Raw genomic sequence first — 20,892 nt, 5'->3', positions numbered from 1 at the left:
AGAGACACTGGTTTGCAATTGTTTGAATTACATTGACTGCTGCAACTGTTACCTTCATGACTAGTTGAGATCTGTGTTCTCTACTGGCTAGATGAACGTTATTTACATCTTTTATCTTAGAGAAGCTATCTAGGTGACAGCAGTACTGCTGGCCACAAGAGGGAATAATGTGTGACTGCTTGCCTGCCCTGCTCATAGCAGTCTTCCAGGGTTTTTACCCTGCAAGGAGAGACAATAGAAAATGTTCTGTGCTTGGGAGAACAACCCAGGAAAATAGAGATTGTGTTTGTTTTACCACAGCACTTAACTTAGTTATTCAGTATCTAAATATCTTGCTCAACTTTGAGTGGAGTTGCTCCCTGCCCACACCCCCCTCCTATAGTTTGCTCCCTCCCCCCCCCAATGCCAAGAATGCTAGAAGGGATGTATTAGTGATATTGTTTAAAAAACAAAGTAACAAAAAACATTTTGCTTACAACATCTGGCTGGTATTGTGCTTTGACCTCTTGATATAGCAAGGAATTCATTTTTCCCATAATGACAATTTAACCTGACACATTCTCCTAAAACTGGATAATTCAATGAATCTTACATTTTTGGATGAAATTCCTCAAGTTTGCATTGAAGCATTGTTCTTTTTCATTGTGGTGACTTCTGTTTCTACAAACAAGATATATCATGAGCTTGCAAAAGTTTAGATGTAAAATCTGGCATGGTAATAAATAAACCAAGAGTTCTGAAGAGATGACTGTTTCTCCTCGAATAATAGCATGGAAAAACAATGAGAGATTGTAGAAAATCAAAGGAAAATGAAATATGAAACATTTATACATTAATCTATATAAACTGTCCTTCCAACTTGTGAAGTGATGTGATTTTGTTTGACACAGAGAAGGTGGAGTCTGTAATGACTATGTCTTTAATGGGATTTGCAGACAGCTGGGATGAGAGGTGTGTCCTCCTCTATACCGCCTTCCCAGTACACAGTATCTTTTAGGGCAGGTTCCCACATGTTCACTCGGCTAAAAGGTGTTTTGCCTTACACGTTTAGCTGTTTATTTTGAGATTGCTTTCCAGAGGAATTCAGAGGTACATAAGGAGAGTGATTACTTCTGAATTCTTGCCTTTGGAAAAAAAATAATAGTAGAAGCATGGGACTTCAATGCTATACTGATTTCCTCAGTGCTGTGTAGGGTCTTTGTGAGGTGTAGGCTGCTGGTGAGCTATTACTAAATCAGACACACCTTTGGGTTGGGCTATTTTGGAAACTAAATACTTGATCAGGCTTGAGGTCTGGTCTGCTAGGGAGAAGTGATTTTATTTTGTGTTTTTACATGTACTTTGATGAGCCGATGCAGTTGAAGGACAGTGTCCTCTGTGTAACAGATCAAAGGCAGACAAGTGGTGCCCTGTAGGAAGCCTCACCTGACTGTTTTCATAGTGAGGATTGCTGGCTTTCAGACAACTAGGCAAGAAAGAAAAAGTGACATCCAATGGGGGTACCTTTATTTGGTGATAGCAAGCCCTTCTATTACCGGATCTGGAATGGACTAAGTCAGAAGCTGCAAGGCAAAAAATCCTGGGATAAACATCTGGATGAAATCTACTTACTCCAGCAGAAAAGGTACAGTGTATTGTAGCATTCTGACCTTCCCTTTCTTCTGCTGCTCTCTCCCTGTAGCTCATTCTTACTCTCTTCCCTTAGGCATTTCTGCCAGTAAATAAGCTTTAAAAAACCTTGGAGCACTGTTCTTTATCAGACTTCTTCTTTCAAAGTGGAATGTTTCTGGAGTTCCAATCTTATCTGCTTTCACAAGTGGATTTACTAGATCTCCATTGAATTACCCTGAGTGCAGGGCTTCACCCACAAATTAATAACATGTGTTTTTTACTTTCCTTCTTCACTGGTAAAGCTCACATGCAGTGTTTTTTGTTTTGTTTTGCTTTAACTGAGAGTGTGTGTGGCATTTATACTTCAGTCAGCTTTGTTTGAAATTATGGCTTTTTGCAGGGATTCTGCTTTCTGTCTCTCTGAAGGTTGCCCTTACTGTTTGATAGAATGGGTGCAATATTGTTCCACAATCTGATGGTCATTCAGTTCCTCAGTTTGACTGCTATTTCTCATTCCTTCAACCAGGTGTCATTACCTACATCTCACAGAGAGAATTCTCTTAGACTGTACGGTTATCAAGAAGATTGCTTGTGTTTTCACATGTAAATACTGGATCAAGGCTGTTTGTTACTGTTGTGTAAGGTTGCTCCCTCCACAGGCAGGGATGCAGGAGCATTCACAGAAATCCAGCTGTATCTGTTTTTTGTTGTTCCTTGTTATTTCTGCATGCACAAAGTCTGCAGTATTCAAACAACAAAAATTGTTTCCAGTCTTTTGTTTTTCTTTCCCCTGAAACTTAGAAAAATGAGCTCAAGAGACAGAGTTCTATCTGTGTGTATGCATGTATGCACATATGTATACACACACACACGCATAGAAATAAGTAGGCTAATTTTATTACAGCAATAGCTGTACCTATCTGTCTTTAGGGAAAGAAATTCCACATCATCATTTAACTTCTGACAAAATAACAAAGGCCTGTGATGTTTTATTTCAAAGCAGTGAGACATAAATACACTTAAAATGGAAGGGAGGGTGGGAACAATATTTTCTCCATAGAACTCTGAAGTGTTTAACTTTGTATACATTTATGAATAACATCATAAGTAACTGAAAAATACATTCTCAGACTCTGTAATCTCCAAGTGAACAGATACAAGATAAAAGTCTAAAGACATTAATATTTTTATATTTATAACATTATCTTCACAATTTTATATCACAGAGATGTGGGAGACCTCTGGAGGTTTCTAATCTAACTACCTACTCAAAGCTGGTTTATTGCCAACACTAAATCGCACCACTTTGGCTTTGTGTGTGTCTTGAAAGCCTTCCAGGACAGAGATTTTTTAGGAATCTGTTAAAGTGTTGTAGTATTCTGTCTGCTAAAGGGTTTCTTTGTTTGTTTCTTTGTTTGTTTGGTTTTTGTTTATTTGTTTTTTCTTCCTAGTGTTCAGTCTGAACTTCTGAAATCATCATTTGATGTTGTAGCCAAACCAAATGGTTTACCAATTAGCTATTACCAAGAAGGGTTTGGCCCCTTCCTCTTTGTCACTCCTATTCACGTAGGCTGATATTGGATTGCCATTCAACCTTCTCTTTGCCTAACGAGCCCAGCTCCCTCAACCTTTTCTCATAAGTTGTATGCTGCAGGCCCATGAATATCTTGTGCATTGCTTCTGACAGCGAAAAACAGAAAAATCATAAATTTCTTATCAATTATTATGGTGAAACCCCAGTGGTCCCCAAAACAACATTTATGTGTTTCTTTCTAAAAATCTATGTAAAAACACGTGTACTTCATATGATTTCACTGTCCATGAAATGAGGCTTGCATGGAAACACATTTTTTCCCTCCAATTTTAGGTGTATGTGTTTCCCAAAAGTAACATGGTGCCAATATGTGATTTTTTATTTTTTTTTTTTCCTTAGGAGGGACAGGACCATTTCTTCCCCTTGTCTTACTCTTTCCTTTCTATATTTCTGTTTCATCCTAGGCAGCCATGTTTTTGTCCCCAGAGATACTCAGATTTTGAGAAAGCAAAAAGGAGCATTTTGCAAAGGACTAGAATCACTTTTATTGCTTTCATATTCTTAATTATGTACAGGTAGAAAGACACAAAAAGAAAACTTCCTGTAGTGATTTATGTATGGATCTACTCATAGAAAACCTGTGTTTATATGGAAACACTGCTGTAAACAAAGACTGTTTTTACTTCATCTTGTCATTTTCTTCTGGGGAACTGCAGTGTTGTGACATCAGCTTGAATTCACCTAAATGTTAATGGCACTAACACAAGGAATACACACTGGAATAAGCAGCAATTACATTCCATTTTTATCATACTGAAAGCCAGTGGCAAATATGGTACTACTTTTCTACTGTGTTCTGAATTCATAATTCTGCGTGTCATGATTCTGCACTAGAAGAAGAATGCTTTTTACTGTCTCACAACTAATACTGATAAAACCTGGAAGCTAACTGTTTTGGTAGTTCTCACCTTCACTGGTGTTGCTGTTTATTCTCCTTCGTCATGTGTATTAGTTCATTGAATCTTACTGGAATTTGATCTCAGCATTATCCACAGTGAGGTATTTTTTTTTTTGGCTTAATCCTGCACTGTATAACATTTCCCAAAGTGACATCCAAGTTCAGGAAATGTGATACAAACTCCTTCTAATAGAGAGGACTTTAGAGGTTATTATGCCTTACTCTACTGGTCTTCTCCAATTCAAGAATCTCCTTAACGAGCTTGTAGCTCAGTGAGGCATCCTGAAGATGGAGGTCACAGCTCATATGTGTATTCTAGAATTTGGAATTAAACTATTGGATTTGAATAGCCTGGAGCATATGAACATTATGAATATTAAAACAACAATAACAATGAAGAACCAACATGGTTCATAATCATGGATTGAATAAAGAGAGAAAAATTTTTGAAAATGCAGGCCTGATAAAGGTGAAGAGGAGTCACGCGCCTGTCACAGCTTAACACATCTCCCAGAAACTATAAGAGTCTTTGGTTGGATGGCTTTTGTTTTGTTTGTTTTTATCTGGCTTTCAGTGTAAAATGTTCTAAGTAAATATGAACAGAATCTTCCTAGCGTGTAATTTTTTAAACTCCACAGTATAAGAATTACACTGTTTATCAAAAATAATCAAGCGATAAATTAAAGCAATTGAATACATGGACCCATACTATTAAGTTTTATTTTTCTTTCTGCTATTGCCTGCCTCTGTAATTTGGATTGATATATCATCTATTTCATGTGTGTTTCCCAGCTGTTTCTCAGGGATTACTGGTATCACCTGACTTTCCTGGGATGCTGTGAGACTTAATTATTCTAATAACAATAAAACATTTAATTTGTGTGATACATTTCAACAGAATTATCAAAGCCCTTTTACACATCAGTTAATTATAGAAATCTGTGCTATGAGAAACAATGTATTAAAGGAGCTTGGACCAATTCACATAACTTGCAAGGAGCTAGCTTTGCATAACTGGCAGAAGTCACTCCAACCATGCTGAAATGAAAGCTTTATAATCCCTTTAGTTGCCAAATCTTTTTGTGGTTGTTCAGTCTCACAGGTGCTTTAGTAAAGTGCTTTGACTCCTGTGAAAACAAACATGGCACAAATAAAAGTTAGGTCAGTTTAATGCTGTTGAATTGGTTTGCTTAAGAGTTGTATGGAGACACAGAAAGCCTTCATCTTCTAGACAAATCTTTGCCAGGTGGGTTGTGCATAAGAGATGTTTTTTCTTTTCTTTTTTCTTTAGTCTAAACAACATTACTGAGTTTTCAGCGCACAAATTAACATACAACTCTCCTGTCTTAAAATCCACAATGCCTGTCAATATTAATTGGTTCCTTTGCTTCAAAAGATGTCTTCACAGTGAAAAGAAGATTCCAGTTCTACCTGTAATACTGTTCAGTAACAGTTCTGAGTAGTCAAGATGCAAAGAGCAGTCTGTTGAAAAAATTTTGCTTCTACATGTAAAATTAAGTCAAAGGCATGATTTTTTTTTTTTTCTTATACTATTACACCTTCATCCTGATGGAATTTTTGAGTCTAATAATGGAAAACAAAACACTTCAATTGCGTTGGTGTAAAGGTCCTCCAGAACTCTCAATATACAAACAAGTGCGCATTTGGCATGAGTGCCTAAGATATGGCTTAGACTCATTGATTTTTGGAAGTTATTTACCTATAAAAAGAACAAATTAAAAAATAGATAGAGAAAAGCAGTTAGACACAGGGTGAGGAACACAACTGAAATAAAAGAAAAACATTCCTGAAGAAGGTTGGAAGTTCTGATGCAGGGAGAGGTTGTGTTTCAGATAACTTTTTGTTTTGTTTTGTTTTGCTTTTAAAATAAATAACTTAGTGATAATAAAAAGTAACCTCTGATGAACTATTAATCCAATTCTAGCAAGAGAGTATTTTTGGGGTGCTCACAGACACAGATTTAAAAAAAAAAAAAAAAAGAAAAAAAAGAAAAAAGAAAGATAGGAGATAGCCTTGCTGGAACTGACTGAACAAGATTGTTACTCAGTGAAGAAGACAGCTTAAATATCTTTTTTTTTTTTTTTTTTTTTTTTTTTTTCCTAGTGACATTACTAGTTAGTAACCCATTTCATTTATTTCTTTTTATTTTACTGACAGCTGAAAGGGCTTCAACATAGATGCACAAGAGTTTAAAATTTGCTGTCCCTGCTTCTGTATTGCTTATCCAAGCCCCTATCATCTGTCTCTTGTTCACTTTGTACTGTTACTTTATATCTCAGTCTTTAGCATCCAGTTAGATTGATCCTCTTTCTGGCAATCCACTGCTCTTGTAATGACGTGCATATATTCACAAAAACATGCAGCAGAAGGGAGTGTGAAGATGAATTTTCTTTGGCCATGCCATAATGAAGTGTTTAGCGTGGACAATCTGAACATGACAGGGGAAGTTGAAATAATATCCTGCAGATGAATTTATAGCCAAGTTACAAAGAACTGCTTTAGAATCTCTGTAGCTGACATAGGTGTAGGGATAACGCATGAAGCTAGCAGATGTCAATCTTAAACTGTAGCAAACAATAGGAAATCTCCATAATGGGAATGACTTAAGCAGTAGAATCTGAGAAGGGAAGAAAGGAGGAGAAATAAATGCTTCATTACACCTCAAGTGAGCCCAGTTTTGAAAAAGGCAGTTTCAGATTGCGGGTTTTCCAAAGAGTTCACATATTTAGTATAATTCTTTAATTTTTCAAACGATAACCCTATGAATCTAAATTCCTATTTTTTCAGTAGAGATAAGATTTATGGAGTTCTTGTATTCCTCTTAAATGCAATTAGCAGGATGCACTCTAAAAGAAGTACTTAGGAAGCCATTAATCCAGAAGGATACATGTTGCCATCAGAAAGTGTTTGTGAAATCTTTAATCTCATTTAAAACTATTTTACATGACTCTCTCAGTCAGCAGATGACCTACATTCTATCTTCCCTTTGTTTCACAATGGATTTTTGGGTGTTCCTGATTTTGGCCTTACCTATATTGAAAAACAACTCACAGCTTCCTGAGCATCTCACTATCTATTAAGAAAATTGACTTATAGTAATCATAGAATACTTAGGGTTGGAAAAGACTTTTAAAGATCAGTTAGCTCCATCCCACCTTCCATGGGCAGAGACATCTTCTACTAGATTAGGTTGCTCAAACCCCTATCCAACCAGACTTTGACCACTTCCAGGGATCAGGCATCCACTACTTTTCTGAACAACCTGTTCCACTGTCTCAACACCAACACTCACCAAGTGTCTCAAGACAGCTACAGCTTGGCTCAGTAAGAGGAACCTGTGTGTGCTTCCAGACAGCTACTATTGTAGCGTATAAGGCAACATCAGCACTACTTGGTGTTACATATCTAAAGTAAATGGATAAAGTAAGAGCTTAGTGTCCCTTGATTCCATAGTTGATTAAAGGAATGATTTAGAACAGCAGATTCACTTAGATGTGCTGAATTATCTTCTCTTTAAATATGTGTCTAAATATGCCTCTGAATCATCTTTGAAATCTGTCTGGTGGCATAATGGTACTTTATAGAATCTAAGCATGTACTGTCAAAAACTCTGTTAAGAGACCAAGTTATTTATTTATTTATTTATTTATTTATTTATTTCCTGCTGCTTTAACACAGAAACTAGAGTTGTAATATGTAAAATTCATGCTGTTCATAATGGATCAGGAATAAAATTGGCCAAATATGCAGAACTGCAGAACTGTTTTTTTAAGCAGTTCAATATATTCAAATGTTTGAAGGTTCTAGGTTCATTTGTATTTTTTTGTGTTTTTTTTTTTTTTTTTTTTTTTAAATCGGCATCATCTATTTGTCAACATTTATATGCTCAGCACATTGCTGTAATTCATTAAACTTATTAAAAACGAGTTGACAGTTATGATAGTATGTTTTAAATGAGAGTAAAATACTTCTCCAATTAGAGGTCTGAAAACTAAATGATAGTAGAAGCATATGGTATAAACATATGTCATGGACTTTTGAGGCATCACAGGCAGTGTGCTATGACATTTACCAACAATCCTGGGTTCATCACCAGCTTGCTATTTGGCCTGTGATCTCCAATTCTCTGACCCCAGTTGGAGATCCCTACAAGTAGGGAGTTTTGACAATTTTCCCCTAGATTTCTGAAAGCTGAGTACATTGTTTATTAGGTGTCAACCTCTTAGCAGGCTTCTAATTTAACTAGTTGTTTACATGGGCTTTGGAGAGTTTTTTGAGAAAGGTATTGTGTTTGCGTCCTCCCACATTGTCTCTTGCCCAATCTTTCCTCCTCTCTGAGGTCATTTGAGGGATAAATGCCTACCCAGTAAAGCATCAACAAATTAATTGTAGTGTTGTTTATACTATGGAAAACCCCACCTTCTTCCCACTTCCTGCCTCTGAAAGTTAAGTTCTCCAGGAAAACAGTCTTCCTCAGCCAAAATACTGGCAGAGGTGACGAGTTTGCTTTAGTGACATTGAAATTTATAACATTTGCTCAAAGTGTTACTTTATTTTGTCCCTATTTGCCTGATCCTGGATGTCATGTTCTCGTCATATAATTAGCAGCTAACGCAACTAATGCATGAGTAAGCTAAATAAGTAATACTTCTCAGAGCAGCAAGGCCAAGAATTTGAAGGACACCAAAAAAATATGTCAGAATGACTCCATGGTTTGTTCAGTTTGGTTCTTTATATTCTGAATTTCTTAACTTCTATTCTTTAGAAGTTAAGAATTCTTCTATTCTATTTCTTCTTAACTTCTACTGTTTTTCTAGCCTAGTTTCTACTGATTTAGAAAATAGGATGCTATTGGTAATAGGAAATGTTACTTTTATTGTACTTTATTGAATTTGTTCTGACTTTACCTATAGCCTGTACCCATTAGTTCACAGTTATTCATATGATTCCTATTTATCTGTGGATTTCTGATACTTCTTTTTGTTTTGCTTTTGTCTCAGTGTTTCAGTCTCCTTCTGCTGTAAAGCTGTGCTGAATTCAAATATTTCAGGTGGATTAAATTCAGAAAAAACTGCATATCAAAGAATTATTTCTGCTTCAAGAGTCTATAGTATTGCATTTAAAAGAATAATCTAAAGCAAGAAATATATATCCATAAGCCACAGAATTTATGTTGCTTGTTTTTCTATGACTTTGTTATTAAATTATCCTAATAAGCACAAGTTCTGATAAAACATCTTATGCCATAGGCCTCTCTCTCTCAATCTGATGTGGGCTTTCTTGTGGCTTACAATAGAGTTATATTCATAATGTATTCTAATGTCAGTGTAATCAACTAAAGCAAAACGCATATTGTATTTGCTCTGTAAACTACATGTCCATAAACTACAGCTAAGTAATACCAGAATGCAAGGAAGAAATTGGTGGCATCACAAGGAGAAAGCATTGAATATTTCTTCAAGTTTATGGGTTTATGGTTTGACCAATGTAGTTGTCCCACCTTTTTTTTTATTATTATTATTATTTTTTTTTTTTTTTCACGTGTGTGTCCTAGTATGTAGTCCGCTGTAGGTTGTTATTATACTGTGGTAAAAGAACATAATGTGGCTGGTAGGAAAAAGAGGGCTGAAGTTAGACTTATTCCACTTCACACATTACATCACCTGAGCCATGCTAGGTGATTAAGAATAAATTAAAAATCTGTATTTTGAGATAGCAGAAACAAGATCACAGAATCACAGAATTGTAGGGGTTGGAAGGGATGTCAAGAGATCATTGGGTCCAACCCCCCTGCCAAAGCAGGTTCTTTAGAGCAGGCTGGCCAGGTAGGTGTTCAGACAGGCCTTGAATATCTCCAGAGGAGACTCCACAACCTCCTTGGGCATCCTGTTCCAGTGGTCCATCACCCTTACCATGAAGAAGTTCTTTTGCATGTTGGTGCAGAACATCCTGTGCTCCATCTTGTGGCCGTTGCCCCTTGCCCTGTCCCCACAGACCACTGAAAAGAGTTTGGCCAAAACCCTCTGTCTCCCACACCTCAGGTATTTAAAAACATTGATAAGATCCTCCCTCAGTCTTCTTTTCTCCAGGCTGAACAGACCCAGGTCTCTCAGCCTTTCCTCATAGGGGAGATGCTCCAGGCATCCAGGTATCATCTTTGTGGCCCTCTGCTGGACTCTTTCCAGGAGATCTCTGTCTTTCTTGTACTGGGGAGCCCAGAATTGGACACAGTACTCCAGGTGAGACCTGATCAGGGCAGAGTAGAGGGGGAGGATCACCTCCCTTGACCTGCTGGCCACGCTCCTTTTAATGCACGCCAGGATCCCATTAGCCCTCTTGGCCATGAGGGCACAGCGCTGACTCGTGGTCAAGCTGTCGTCCACCAGGACCCCCAGGTCCTTCTCTGCAGAGCTCCTTTTCAGCAGGTCATCCCCCAGCCTGTACTGATACTTCGGGTTGTTCCTTCCCAGGTGCAGGATTCTACACTTGCTCTTATTCAATCTCATTTGGTTTCTTCCTGCTCAAATATACCACGTGTTCAGTGAACAAAGAAAAGTGCAATTCAACTACTGTACTGGGTCTGGCTGGGATGTTAACTTTCCCTGCAGCAGCCCATACAGTTCTGTGCTCTGCACTTATAGCTAGAACGGCAGTGTTATCACACCAGTGTTGTGTCTGTTGCTGAGCAGTGCTGGCACAACATCAGCACTCTCTCTAACCCTCTTAGGGGGTGCACAAAAAAGTGAGAAAGGAAACATCACCAGGGCAAGATAAAAGCACAAAACTTATATCTGAACACAGATCTAAAGCTGGACTTAACCCATTTGGAGAGAGCATTCTCTTGCTATTTCATACTTAAAACTCATGAGACATAGCCTGTTTCTTTTGGATTTGGGGGTCTTTCATTCCCTTAAATCTTTAACTCTTGAACTTCAGCTACTTATTTTTTTTTCATTTAAAAGAAACAAAAAGAAAAATATCAAATGAATCTATCCTGGACAGCTCTTATGAATGCTCTTTGTCTTCTATGTCAGCTCTTTGTCTTCTATGACAAAGTGACGCGCTGGGTGGATGAGGGAAAGGCTGTGGATGTGGTCTACCTTGACTTCAGCAAGGCTTTTGACACCGTCTCCCACAGCATTGTCCTCAAGAAACTGGCTGCCCTAGGCTTGGACTGGCGCACGCTTCGTTGGGTTAGAAACTGGCTGGATAGCTGGGCCCAAAGAGTCGTGGTGAATGGAGCCAAGTCCAGTTGGAGGCCAGTCACTAGTGGCGTCCCCCAGGGCTCGGTGCTGGGGCCGGTCCTCTTTAATATCTTCATCGATGATCTGGACGAGGGCATCGAGTGCACCCTCAGTAAGTTTGCAGATGACACCAAGCTATGCGCATGTGTCGATCTGCTTGAGGGTAGGAAGGATCTGCAGGAGGATCTGGATAGGCTGCACCGATGGGCTGAGGTCAACTGCTTGAAGTTCAACAAGGCCAAGTGCCAGGTCCTTCACCTGGGGTTCAATAACCCCAAGCAGAGCTACAGGCTGGGAGATGAGTGGTTGGAGAGCTGCCAGGCAGAGAAGGACCTGGGAGTGATGGTGGATAGTCGGCTGAATATGAGCCAGCAGTGTGCTCAGGTGGCCAAGAAGGCCAACGGCATCCTGGCTTATATCAGAAACAGTGTGACCAGCAGGGCTAGGGAGGTGATTGTCCCCCTGTACTCAGCTCTGGTGAGGCCGCACCTCGAGTACTGTGTTCAGTTTTGGGCCCCTCGCTACAAGAAGGACATGGAGGTGCTTGAGCGGGTGCAGAGAAGGGCGACGAAGCTGGTGAGGGGCCTGGAGAACAAGTCCTACGAGGAGCGGCTGAGGGAGCTGGGCTTGTTCAGCCTGGAGAAGAGGAGGCTCAGGGGTGACCTTATCGCTCTCTATAGGTACCTCAAGGGAGGCTGTAGCGAGGTGGGGGTTGGTCTGTTCTCCCACGTGCCTGGTGACAGGACGAGGGGGAATGAGCTTAAGTTGAGCCAGGGGAGTTTTAGGTTAGATGTTAGGAAGAACTTCTTCACTGAAAGGGTTGTGAGGCATTGGAACAGGCTGCCCAGGGAAGTGGTGGAGTCACCATCCCTGGAAGTCTTCAAAAGACGTTTAGATGTAGAGCTTAGGGATATGGTTTAGTGGGGACTGCTAGCGTTAGGTCAGAGGTTGGACTTGATGATCTTGAGGTCTCTTCCAACCTAGAAATTCTGTGATTCTGTGATTCTGTAATGAAAAGATTAATCTGAATATATTGTAGGATAGCAGAGATAATAACCCCAAATTATTAGTTCATTTGTTCTTGTGTGTGTGTGTGTGTGTGTGCGTGTGTGTAATTTTTAGTTGCAACTCATCATTTTGAAAACAGTCAAAGCTTATTTGGTCAATGACTAAGCACACATGGCAAGTAACTAGTACAGCAACAATTTAATTAAAAACAATTTTTCCATTCTTCTCGGAAGGCAGTAAATAAGAAAACTGTAAATAAGTTTTTATTTATGAAATATTTTGTATGATACTTTGGCTAACTTATAGGAAGAGATGGAACCCGTTGTTCAAGTTTTCCATACCATTTTAATTTTTCCCCCTGCAAATACCTCTCTTATTTATTATCTAGAAAACATTTGGTCTCTTTTGGTTCAGGGTTTTCCTAACTCCTCTGGGAAACTGGATGCTGCTTCTTTTTTTCCTGAAAATGAAGCAGGTCTGTGACCCAGCTCTGTCACAATGTTAACTCCTCCATCCTCCCCAGAAGAAACCAAAACCAAGACATCAGCAATATAAGTTGTACTCAAGTACACTCAATATTGTGCCAAGGGTCTTTCTTCAAGCATCTCAAGATTAGACTTTCCTGCTTTTTGTCCTTATACTTTGGGATAACAGGGCACATTAAAATCCTAAGTGGCAGGTTTGAAGGGTGTTCCTCATCACCTATAGAACCGGTTTATTCTTTGTAATTTAAAAGCATAAGTATGGTCTGTGTTAATGAGTGCAATAACCCCATTCAGGATCTGTGAGGCCTGGGGATGAAAGCCAGTTGCTCCATTCATATGTGTCTTAGAAGAGACTTAACAGCTCCTTCAGCTGGAGTTTGCAGATAAGTTATGCTGAATTATTCACCAATCATTCACCGTGATTATTCTTTTACTCTTTTGCTTGTTTTACAGATTTTTTTTGTACTTCATTTGCTAATTAGACATTGCCACAAAATCTGAGGCCGCTGGCCCTTCTCAGCCTGCTACCAAGGGTAGCATGGGCAAACAGGGCAACACAGGTGGTAATACGTAAAAGGAAGTGTAAATATGAGTGGCATATATGGCAGAGGACTGAGTTTGTTCAGTTTCCCAAGCAAGTGTAAAGCTCTGCAACAGCTGTATTTTATCTTTGAAGAAGCAGAATTCAGTACATCTAGAATCACGTCATGCATGAGGTTTATCTTGCCTAACTTACTTGTCTAAGCCACTATAGACTACATAGTCAGTCTCACTAACTACAGTGCATTATAGGTACACTTCTATCCACTGATTGTACTGAGTACCCAGATGACCAGCTCAGGTTGATCACCTAAGTTTTAGACAAATTAAGTAGACTGAAAGAATGCCTGTCCAAGGCATTCAAACCTGATGCACTGGACATATTTAAAAACAACAACGACAACAAAAACACATAACGTATTTACGTATTTAAAATGTATTTATGATTTGGAGATGTGGTTTTCAAGTTTAAAGATTCCTGTTTTGCCATTTTTACACTAGTAGTTGAGGGCAGGTAGCTTACAGACATCATGTCAGAACAGAAGCTGAAGAAGCATTGAATATTGCAAGGGCTACACTAAATTAAAAGAGTTGATTGTCTACTGCTGTGATTTCTAGAATATTACAGAATGGTTGAGGTTGGAAAGGACCTCTGGAGGTCACCTAGTTCCAATCCCCTTGCTCAGGCAGGATCACTTATAGCAGGTTGACCAGGACCATATCCAGATAGCTTTTGATTACCCCCCAAAATGGAGATTCTACAGCCTGTCTGGGCCATCTGGGCCACCTGTGCCTGTACTCAGTTGCCCTCACAGTAAAGAACTGTTTTCCTGAAGTTCAGACAGAACCTCCTGTGTTTCAGTTTGTGTCTATGGCCTCTTGTCCTGTCACCAGGCTGCACTGAAAAGAGCCTGGCTCCCATCCTCTTTATATCCTAGCTTCAGATATTCATGCACTTTGAGATTTCTCCTGAGCCTTCTCTTCTAGGCTAAACAGTCCTAGCTCTCTCAGCCTTTCCTCATATGAGAGATACTTCATTCCCTTAATCATGTTCATTGTCCTTTGCTGAACTCTCTCTAGGAGCTGCATATGTCTTTCATACTGAGGAGTGCAAAACTTGACACAGTACTCTAGGTGTTGCCTCACCAATACTGAATAGAGGAGGAGGAGAAGCACCTCCCTCAATCTGCTGTTTGCATCAACAGACCTACTTGAATTTTGGTGACTGTACTTGTAAATTCTTAATCAACACCAAAGGAACTACTAAAATAATCCAGTCTGGTGGAAGTGCCAAAGGCATTCTTCAACTATAAATGAATAGTTTGGTCTGGAACATGTCTGATTACATGCTCTTTTCTAGCATTGGCATACATTTTAGTTCCTGTTAATTTCCTTGATTTTCTCAACATCAGAGAAAAAATAGTATAACTAAGCTTTTCAATTTTCCTCATAACTTTGTTTGATGAGTAACTATTTCAGATCTTCTTCCATGAATTGTCCCGTAGGAAACCTTATTAAGACACACAGGGAATGCTTATTTATACTTCTTCTTTTCTATTAATTATGGGAGAAGTTCAGATGCAGATTTTTTTAAAATCATTTAAAACATTATTATTTTCAAAACTTTTATTTATTTATTTGCCTACTTGTTTTTCTTCTGGGTCTTGATATAACTAGCTTACTGGCAGGAAGAGTATCATATGACCTGTCATTCCGTATCTTCTGGGCCTCAAAATGTGGGCTATATAAACCAGAAACATTTCAGACTTAGTTACGCATTTCTCCTAGCTTTCCCTCTGCTGCCACCGTATGGTTGAGCATCAGTAAGATAGGAGATAATGAACTAACTACCTGCCTGCTTGCTTGCTTGTTTTACCCCTGCATTTGTTTGCTTTTGTTGGTTCCTTTTTTTTTTTTTTTTTTTTTTTTTTTTAAATTCAAAAATACCTCAAATGGTGCATTACTTGTCTTTTAGGGAAATTTTTGAAAGTTCATACTCTCTCAAGAAATGTTCTGTAGACAGGCACCATGTGTTTCTCTGTGTTCCTTAGCAGCCACTTTTACTTGACTGCAGGATCTGTGAGTCCCCGCTCCTCCAGGCTGCCAAGGAGAACAACATCCCAGCCATTAGGAAACTTCTCATTGATGGAACATGTGATATCTACCAGAGAGGTAATGCAATTATTTGCTCTAAATTGTTTTCTGGGCAAAGCAAGAGACTGCTACAATGAGCATAGTAGTAAGTTAGTTTGTTACAATATTTGCATTGGCAGAATCAATTGGCTTTAAATGTATGTCAGCAGCCTTGCAATAAAGTGAGTTCTCTAACTCCTGTCATCAAATCCTAAATGGTTGGTGAAGTTCAGAGTTTTACAGCTTGAACAGGCCTTTTTTTACATTTTACTTGATGTGTGAGTCTGCTGCTGCTTGCACTTATGTGGCCATTACCATGTATGATGAGGTGGCACCTGGCAGTACTCAAAGGAGAACTTAGCATTCCCGTAACTCTCCACCCCAATATTTCCATATCTTATTTTGTCCCATCTAGCTTATGTCTAAATGTCTATATGACTCATGTGCTTCCCTTACTGTTTCTAGGTGCAACAGGGGAGACTGCCCTTCATGTAGCTGCCTTGTATAATAGCGTGGAGGCTGCAGTGGCTCTAATGGAAGCAGCTCCAGAGCTTGTCAATGAGAAGATGACATCAGAGCTCTATGAAGGTAGTATCTCAAGGAATGAGAATGGGAAAAGGTTCCCTGCATGGGGAGGGAGGAAGTATTAGCTGTTTCCATTTCGGAAACTGGCTTATACCATGCTTTGTTCAATATATTACTGAAGTGTTACATTGCAAAACCAATATACAAATGATTCCTGACACTTTGTGGAAGGTGGGACTATATTAAAACTAGCATGCAAATGCACAACTCACAAACCCTTAAATACAGGTGGGCCTGTTGGCTACAATGGGATGGCAAAAATATGTAGAGTTTTGCTTTCTGCTATAGACACATCTAGTCAAGTTGGAAATTTCAGGTTGGAAATTAAGAGAAATTTCTTCTCAGAAAGAGTGGTTAGGCATTGGAACAGGTTGCCCAAGGAGCTGGTAGAGTCACCGTCCCTGGGGGTGTTTAAGGAAAGGTTGAGGCCATTTCCCCTTGTCTTAACACTTAGTGTTTAGAAGAAGAGCCTGATCCCCACCTCACTGCAGCCTGCCTTAAGCTACAATAAGGTCTCCCCTGAGCCTTCTTTCCTCCAAGCTAAACAGTCCCAGCTCCCTCACCCACTACTCATAAGACTTCTTCTCTCAAGAGTTTCATTGCCCATCCTCGGACATACTCCAGCAACTCAATGTCCTTCATATGGTGAGAAAAGAACTCTGAAATGACAAAAAACAGTTATTTCACTGACAAATAATGGGGATTAAAAACAAATGTGGTTGCTGTTACTGACTGCATCCTGCATATTTTTGGCAGTTTGTAAAATCATTTTTCATTAATTCATAAAAAAGATTTAAGTAGAACAAGACTACTGGATGTCTCCAGTCTGCAGGACTAACTTCAACAGGGCTAACTTCAAAGCAAAATCATATTCCCCTTATGGATGCAATCCAAATAAACTCGGATTTACTATGTGTTAAATGCTGCTTTCTTAGAAGGCAAGGTTTTATTTCTGTGTTTTACAGGGCAGACAGCTCTCCACATTGCAGCAGTGAACCAGAACATCACTTTGGTGAAAGCTTTACTCAAGAGAGGGGCCAATATCTGCACAGCCCAGGCCACTGGGCACTTCTTCAGACGCAGCTCCCAGAACCTTCTCTATTTTGGTATATCCTTATCTTCTTGTCTTGTTGCTGTGGGAGGCAACCAACAGAGTGATGAGGGAATATGGGAGAGACTTGCCTTGCTCCACATCTAAACTGCATAGGTGGAGGCTTCTGTCTTCAGGGGTCATCATTCATGCACTTTTTAGCTGATAGTAAAGCTCCATCTAAGTATGTAAATACTACTTAAATACAAGTACCTAAATCATATACATTTTACATATTTGCACGTATACAAAAATTATATATCACTTAAAAATATAATGTAATTTCTTTGTAGCAGCATCTACTGTAACACACTTGTCATCCTTTTTATGGACATACTCTTCTGAAAAGAATACTCTCCCCTTTCAATGTTGTGTGAGACAGGTGCTTTCTGAGTAGGATGAGGAGTGATGCAGGAACTACAGATTGCTTTTATACCCTCTGGCTTTGTGACATGAATAGATTTTCCTCAGAATGCTCCAACTTCAGTTGCCTGCTAGGGTCTTAATATTGATCCCCCCTATTCCTTTCTTTGCAGGAGAACATGTTTTGTCTTTTGCTGCCTGTGTGGGAAATGAGGAGATTGTGCAGTTGCTCATTGAAAATGGAGCCGACATTAGAGCTCAGGATTACCTGGGTACGTGCCTAGTGAATTACATACAGTGGATCTGGACACTTTAAATCAGATCCTATCATCTATGTACACACATATTTTTCTCTCATTACAAACAGATTTGGGATGAGGGTTGTGAGGAAAATGAAAGCCATTGTTAATAGCATCAGTCTATTGCCAGTCTTTTCACAGGTTTGGGCTATTTAATGTATTTTATCTGTTCTGCTTCCTTCACAGGTAACACTGTTCTTCACATCTTGGTTCTCCAGCCTAATAAGACATTTGCCTGCCACATGTACAGCCTGATACTTTCCTATGACAGGAACAAGGAAGGACCAGGATCACTTGAATTGATTCCTAACAATGAGGGGCTTACTCCATTCAAACTGGCTGGAGTTGAGGGCAACACTGTGGTGAGTTTGTATGATGCAGTTGCTTCTATTATAAAGATTTTATTCAGAAACGGAGAACTTAAAATAATATTACACAGAGTACAGGAGTTTCTGCATACTGTTAGTGGGTAGAAGATACAAAACAAGTCCTTTTATTTATTTATTTATTTATTTCCCCTGGAAATCTTATGTAAGACCAGATAACCTGTATAAGAAATTTCTTCATCCTAATGAAATAAACTAATGGTTATATAATAGATCTTTTGATCTAAGTTTTGAAGCATTTCAGTTAAATAACTATTAACAGAAATATCCACCTCCAGCCATATTTTAAAAGTCTGACTGAAGTTGTTTTTGTTGTCAATATTTTGTTACCCTAAATGTAATGCAAAGAGAAGTTCTCCAGATATCTACAGACACTTATTTGGAGATAAGATCTCAATATTAAATACAAACTCTCATCTTTCCCTTTAACAAAAAGATGAAGATGGTCAGTGTTGCTTCTGTAGATCCACAAAAGACAGTATCCCTTTCCATACCTCTTTCCTGACAACCTGTAGAAAAGTATAAAAGGATTTATTTTTTTTTCCTAATCAACACATGAAATCTATACTTTGGAGACATTAATGTGTCAAATAACTTCAGCAGTTTGAACATGAGCTGATAATCAAATGGGAGACTGAAGTTCTTCCCTTTCCTAACCTGCTGGAAGGTATAATTGTCTCAGAGAGCTGTAAGAACCACAATAACAAAGTTCAAGGAAAATATTTTGTAATATATAGCTTTTACACACTTCAGTGTATATGCAATAAGAACAAATACTTACTGGAAATCTTCTGATATCTTCACCCCACTTCTTATCTCCCCAGATGTTTCAATACCTCATGCAAAAGCGGAAGCACAATCTCTGGTCCTTTGGACCCTTGACCACTGTGTTATATGATCTCACAGAGATTGACTCCTGGGCTGAAGATCAGTCCTTTCTTGAGCTCATTGTCTCAACCAAGAAGAGAGAGGTACTGTGGGCACAAAATGCTTTCTATGTGCATACCATGGTGATTATAAAACGAGAAGAATGAGTTTGAAGACTCATACTCTTCCATATTATCCCAAGCACCAAGTGATGACACAAGGGGAAAACAAGCCTCAAATTGCTCCAGGGGAGGTGTAGGTTGAAAATTAGAAGAAATTTCTTTACTGAAAGGGTTGTGTGGCATTGGAACAGGCTGCCCAGGGAAGTGGTTGAGTCACCATCCCTGGAGGTCTTCAAGAAACATGTAGATGTAGAACTTAGTAGCATGGTTTATTAGTGGACTTGTCAGTACTATGTCAAAGGCTGGACTAGATGATTTAAAGAGGTCTTTTCCAACCTGAATGATTCTATGATTCTTTGATCCACAGGGCAAGGACTTTGTACTGTATATTTCAGGCAATATATGAAATATAGCAGCTTTTTAATTATGTGCTTATATTTCAAGTTTTAACTTTTTTTTTTTTTTTTTTTTTTTTTTTTTTTCTGAGATGTGGAGCTTGCAGATGATTGAAAGAATTTCATATTAGCAAGCTACAGGAAATGTGATTCAGTGAAGGTTCTCTCTCTTTTCCCAGCCTTAAAGATATAAATAACAAGTAGCTCTAGAGTAGCTCTAGCAAGTAGTTTCTGTAGCAGTGATACTGATTAACTCTCACAACATTCCTGTGAGGCAAACTATGTTCAAAAATCCTAAATTGGAACACATTTTAAAAACGCTCATTATTGTTTTCTTCATTTAATGGCATTGCTTATCCAGGTTATGACACAAAACAAAGTGGGCATTTTATCTCTGCTGAATCAGAGATGAATCAGAAGACACTTGAGCTATTAAATAAATGTTTTAGTGCAATGCTCTCAATCATATATTATCTCACTTTATAAAAAATTAAGTTAAACTTCTGTAACAAAAGTTTCAGCTATTGGAAAGCTTTGTACTATGAGGAGGAAGTTCATGAAATTCTCATTTGTTTATGTTTAAAAATCCTCTGAGCTACTATGTATGGTGATACATATGGAAATTCAGAGGAAAGCAGTCCATGTCATAAAACAAAACAACTTTAGAAGTCATCCAGAAGGCTAAGCCATAACCCTAAAAAAAAAAAAAAAAAAAAAAACCAAAGAATATTGTGCATCTGTTTTTTTTTGTTGTTGTTGTTGTTTTTTTTTTTTTTTTTTTTTTTTTTTTTTTTTTTTCCAGAACACATAGTAAATGCAGATCCAACATTCTCAGTTTCAGAGGGTAAGGTGTCCCCAGAAACCATCAGACTTCTTTGTTTTCCAAAATGCTCTTAAACATGAGTAGCTGCAATTTTTGCATGTATAGCTTGGAATTCTTTTCTGTATTTTGTATACCTTTGGCCCAAAATATTTCCCATCTTCTCTGGACTTCTTGACTTATATCTCCTTCTTGCTCATTGCAGCAGTCCTCTAAATGGTACAAGAAGAAGTAGGTCTAGAAGAATTTAGTTGTATGGATCAATTTCATTAGCATAAGTCCTACTTATGCTCTAAGTGTCAATCTTTTATCAGAAATTTAAGATTTGATATAGATGATTCGATTAAGTACCACCCAGTTCATAATTCAGAAACCTAAAATGTTATAATTTTATATAAGCTATGAAGCTTTAGACAAGTACTAATCACATT

At 38.5% G+C, this 20,892-nt stretch overlaps 1 protein-coding gene across 1 annotated transcript in view; it reads left to right on the top strand.

The window, feature by feature from the left end:
- The first annotated feature begins 1,493 nt into the window (after positions 1–1,493).
- Positions 1,494–20,892, top strand: part of LOC116500003 (transient receptor potential cation channel subfamily V member 5-like) — a 29,619-nt gene continuing 10,220 nt past the window's right edge. The window contains exons 1-7 of the mRNA XM_032204895.1: positions 1,494–1,624; positions 15,476–15,573; positions 16,000–16,122; positions 17,085–17,225; positions 17,746–17,844; positions 18,058–18,233; positions 19,082–19,228. Coding sequence (XP_032060786.1) covers positions 1,494–1,624; positions 15,476–15,573; positions 16,000–16,122; positions 17,085–17,225; positions 17,746–17,844; positions 18,058–18,233; positions 19,082–19,228 — 915 coding nt within the window. The remainder of the gene's footprint in view (positions 1,625–15,475; positions 15,574–15,999; positions 16,123–17,084; positions 17,226–17,745; positions 17,845–18,057; positions 18,234–19,081; positions 19,229–20,892) is intronic.

This window comes from Aythya fuligula, chromosome 1 (genome assembly GCF_009819795.1).
Source record: "Aythya fuligula isolate bAytFul2 chromosome 1, bAytFul2.pri, whole genome shotgun sequence".
Lineage (NCBI taxonomy): Eukaryota > Metazoa > Chordata > Aves > Anseriformes > Anatidae > Aythya > Aythya fuligula.
Note: the sequence above shows the minus strand (reverse complement) of the source record. Positions and strands in the feature narration are given on the sequence as shown.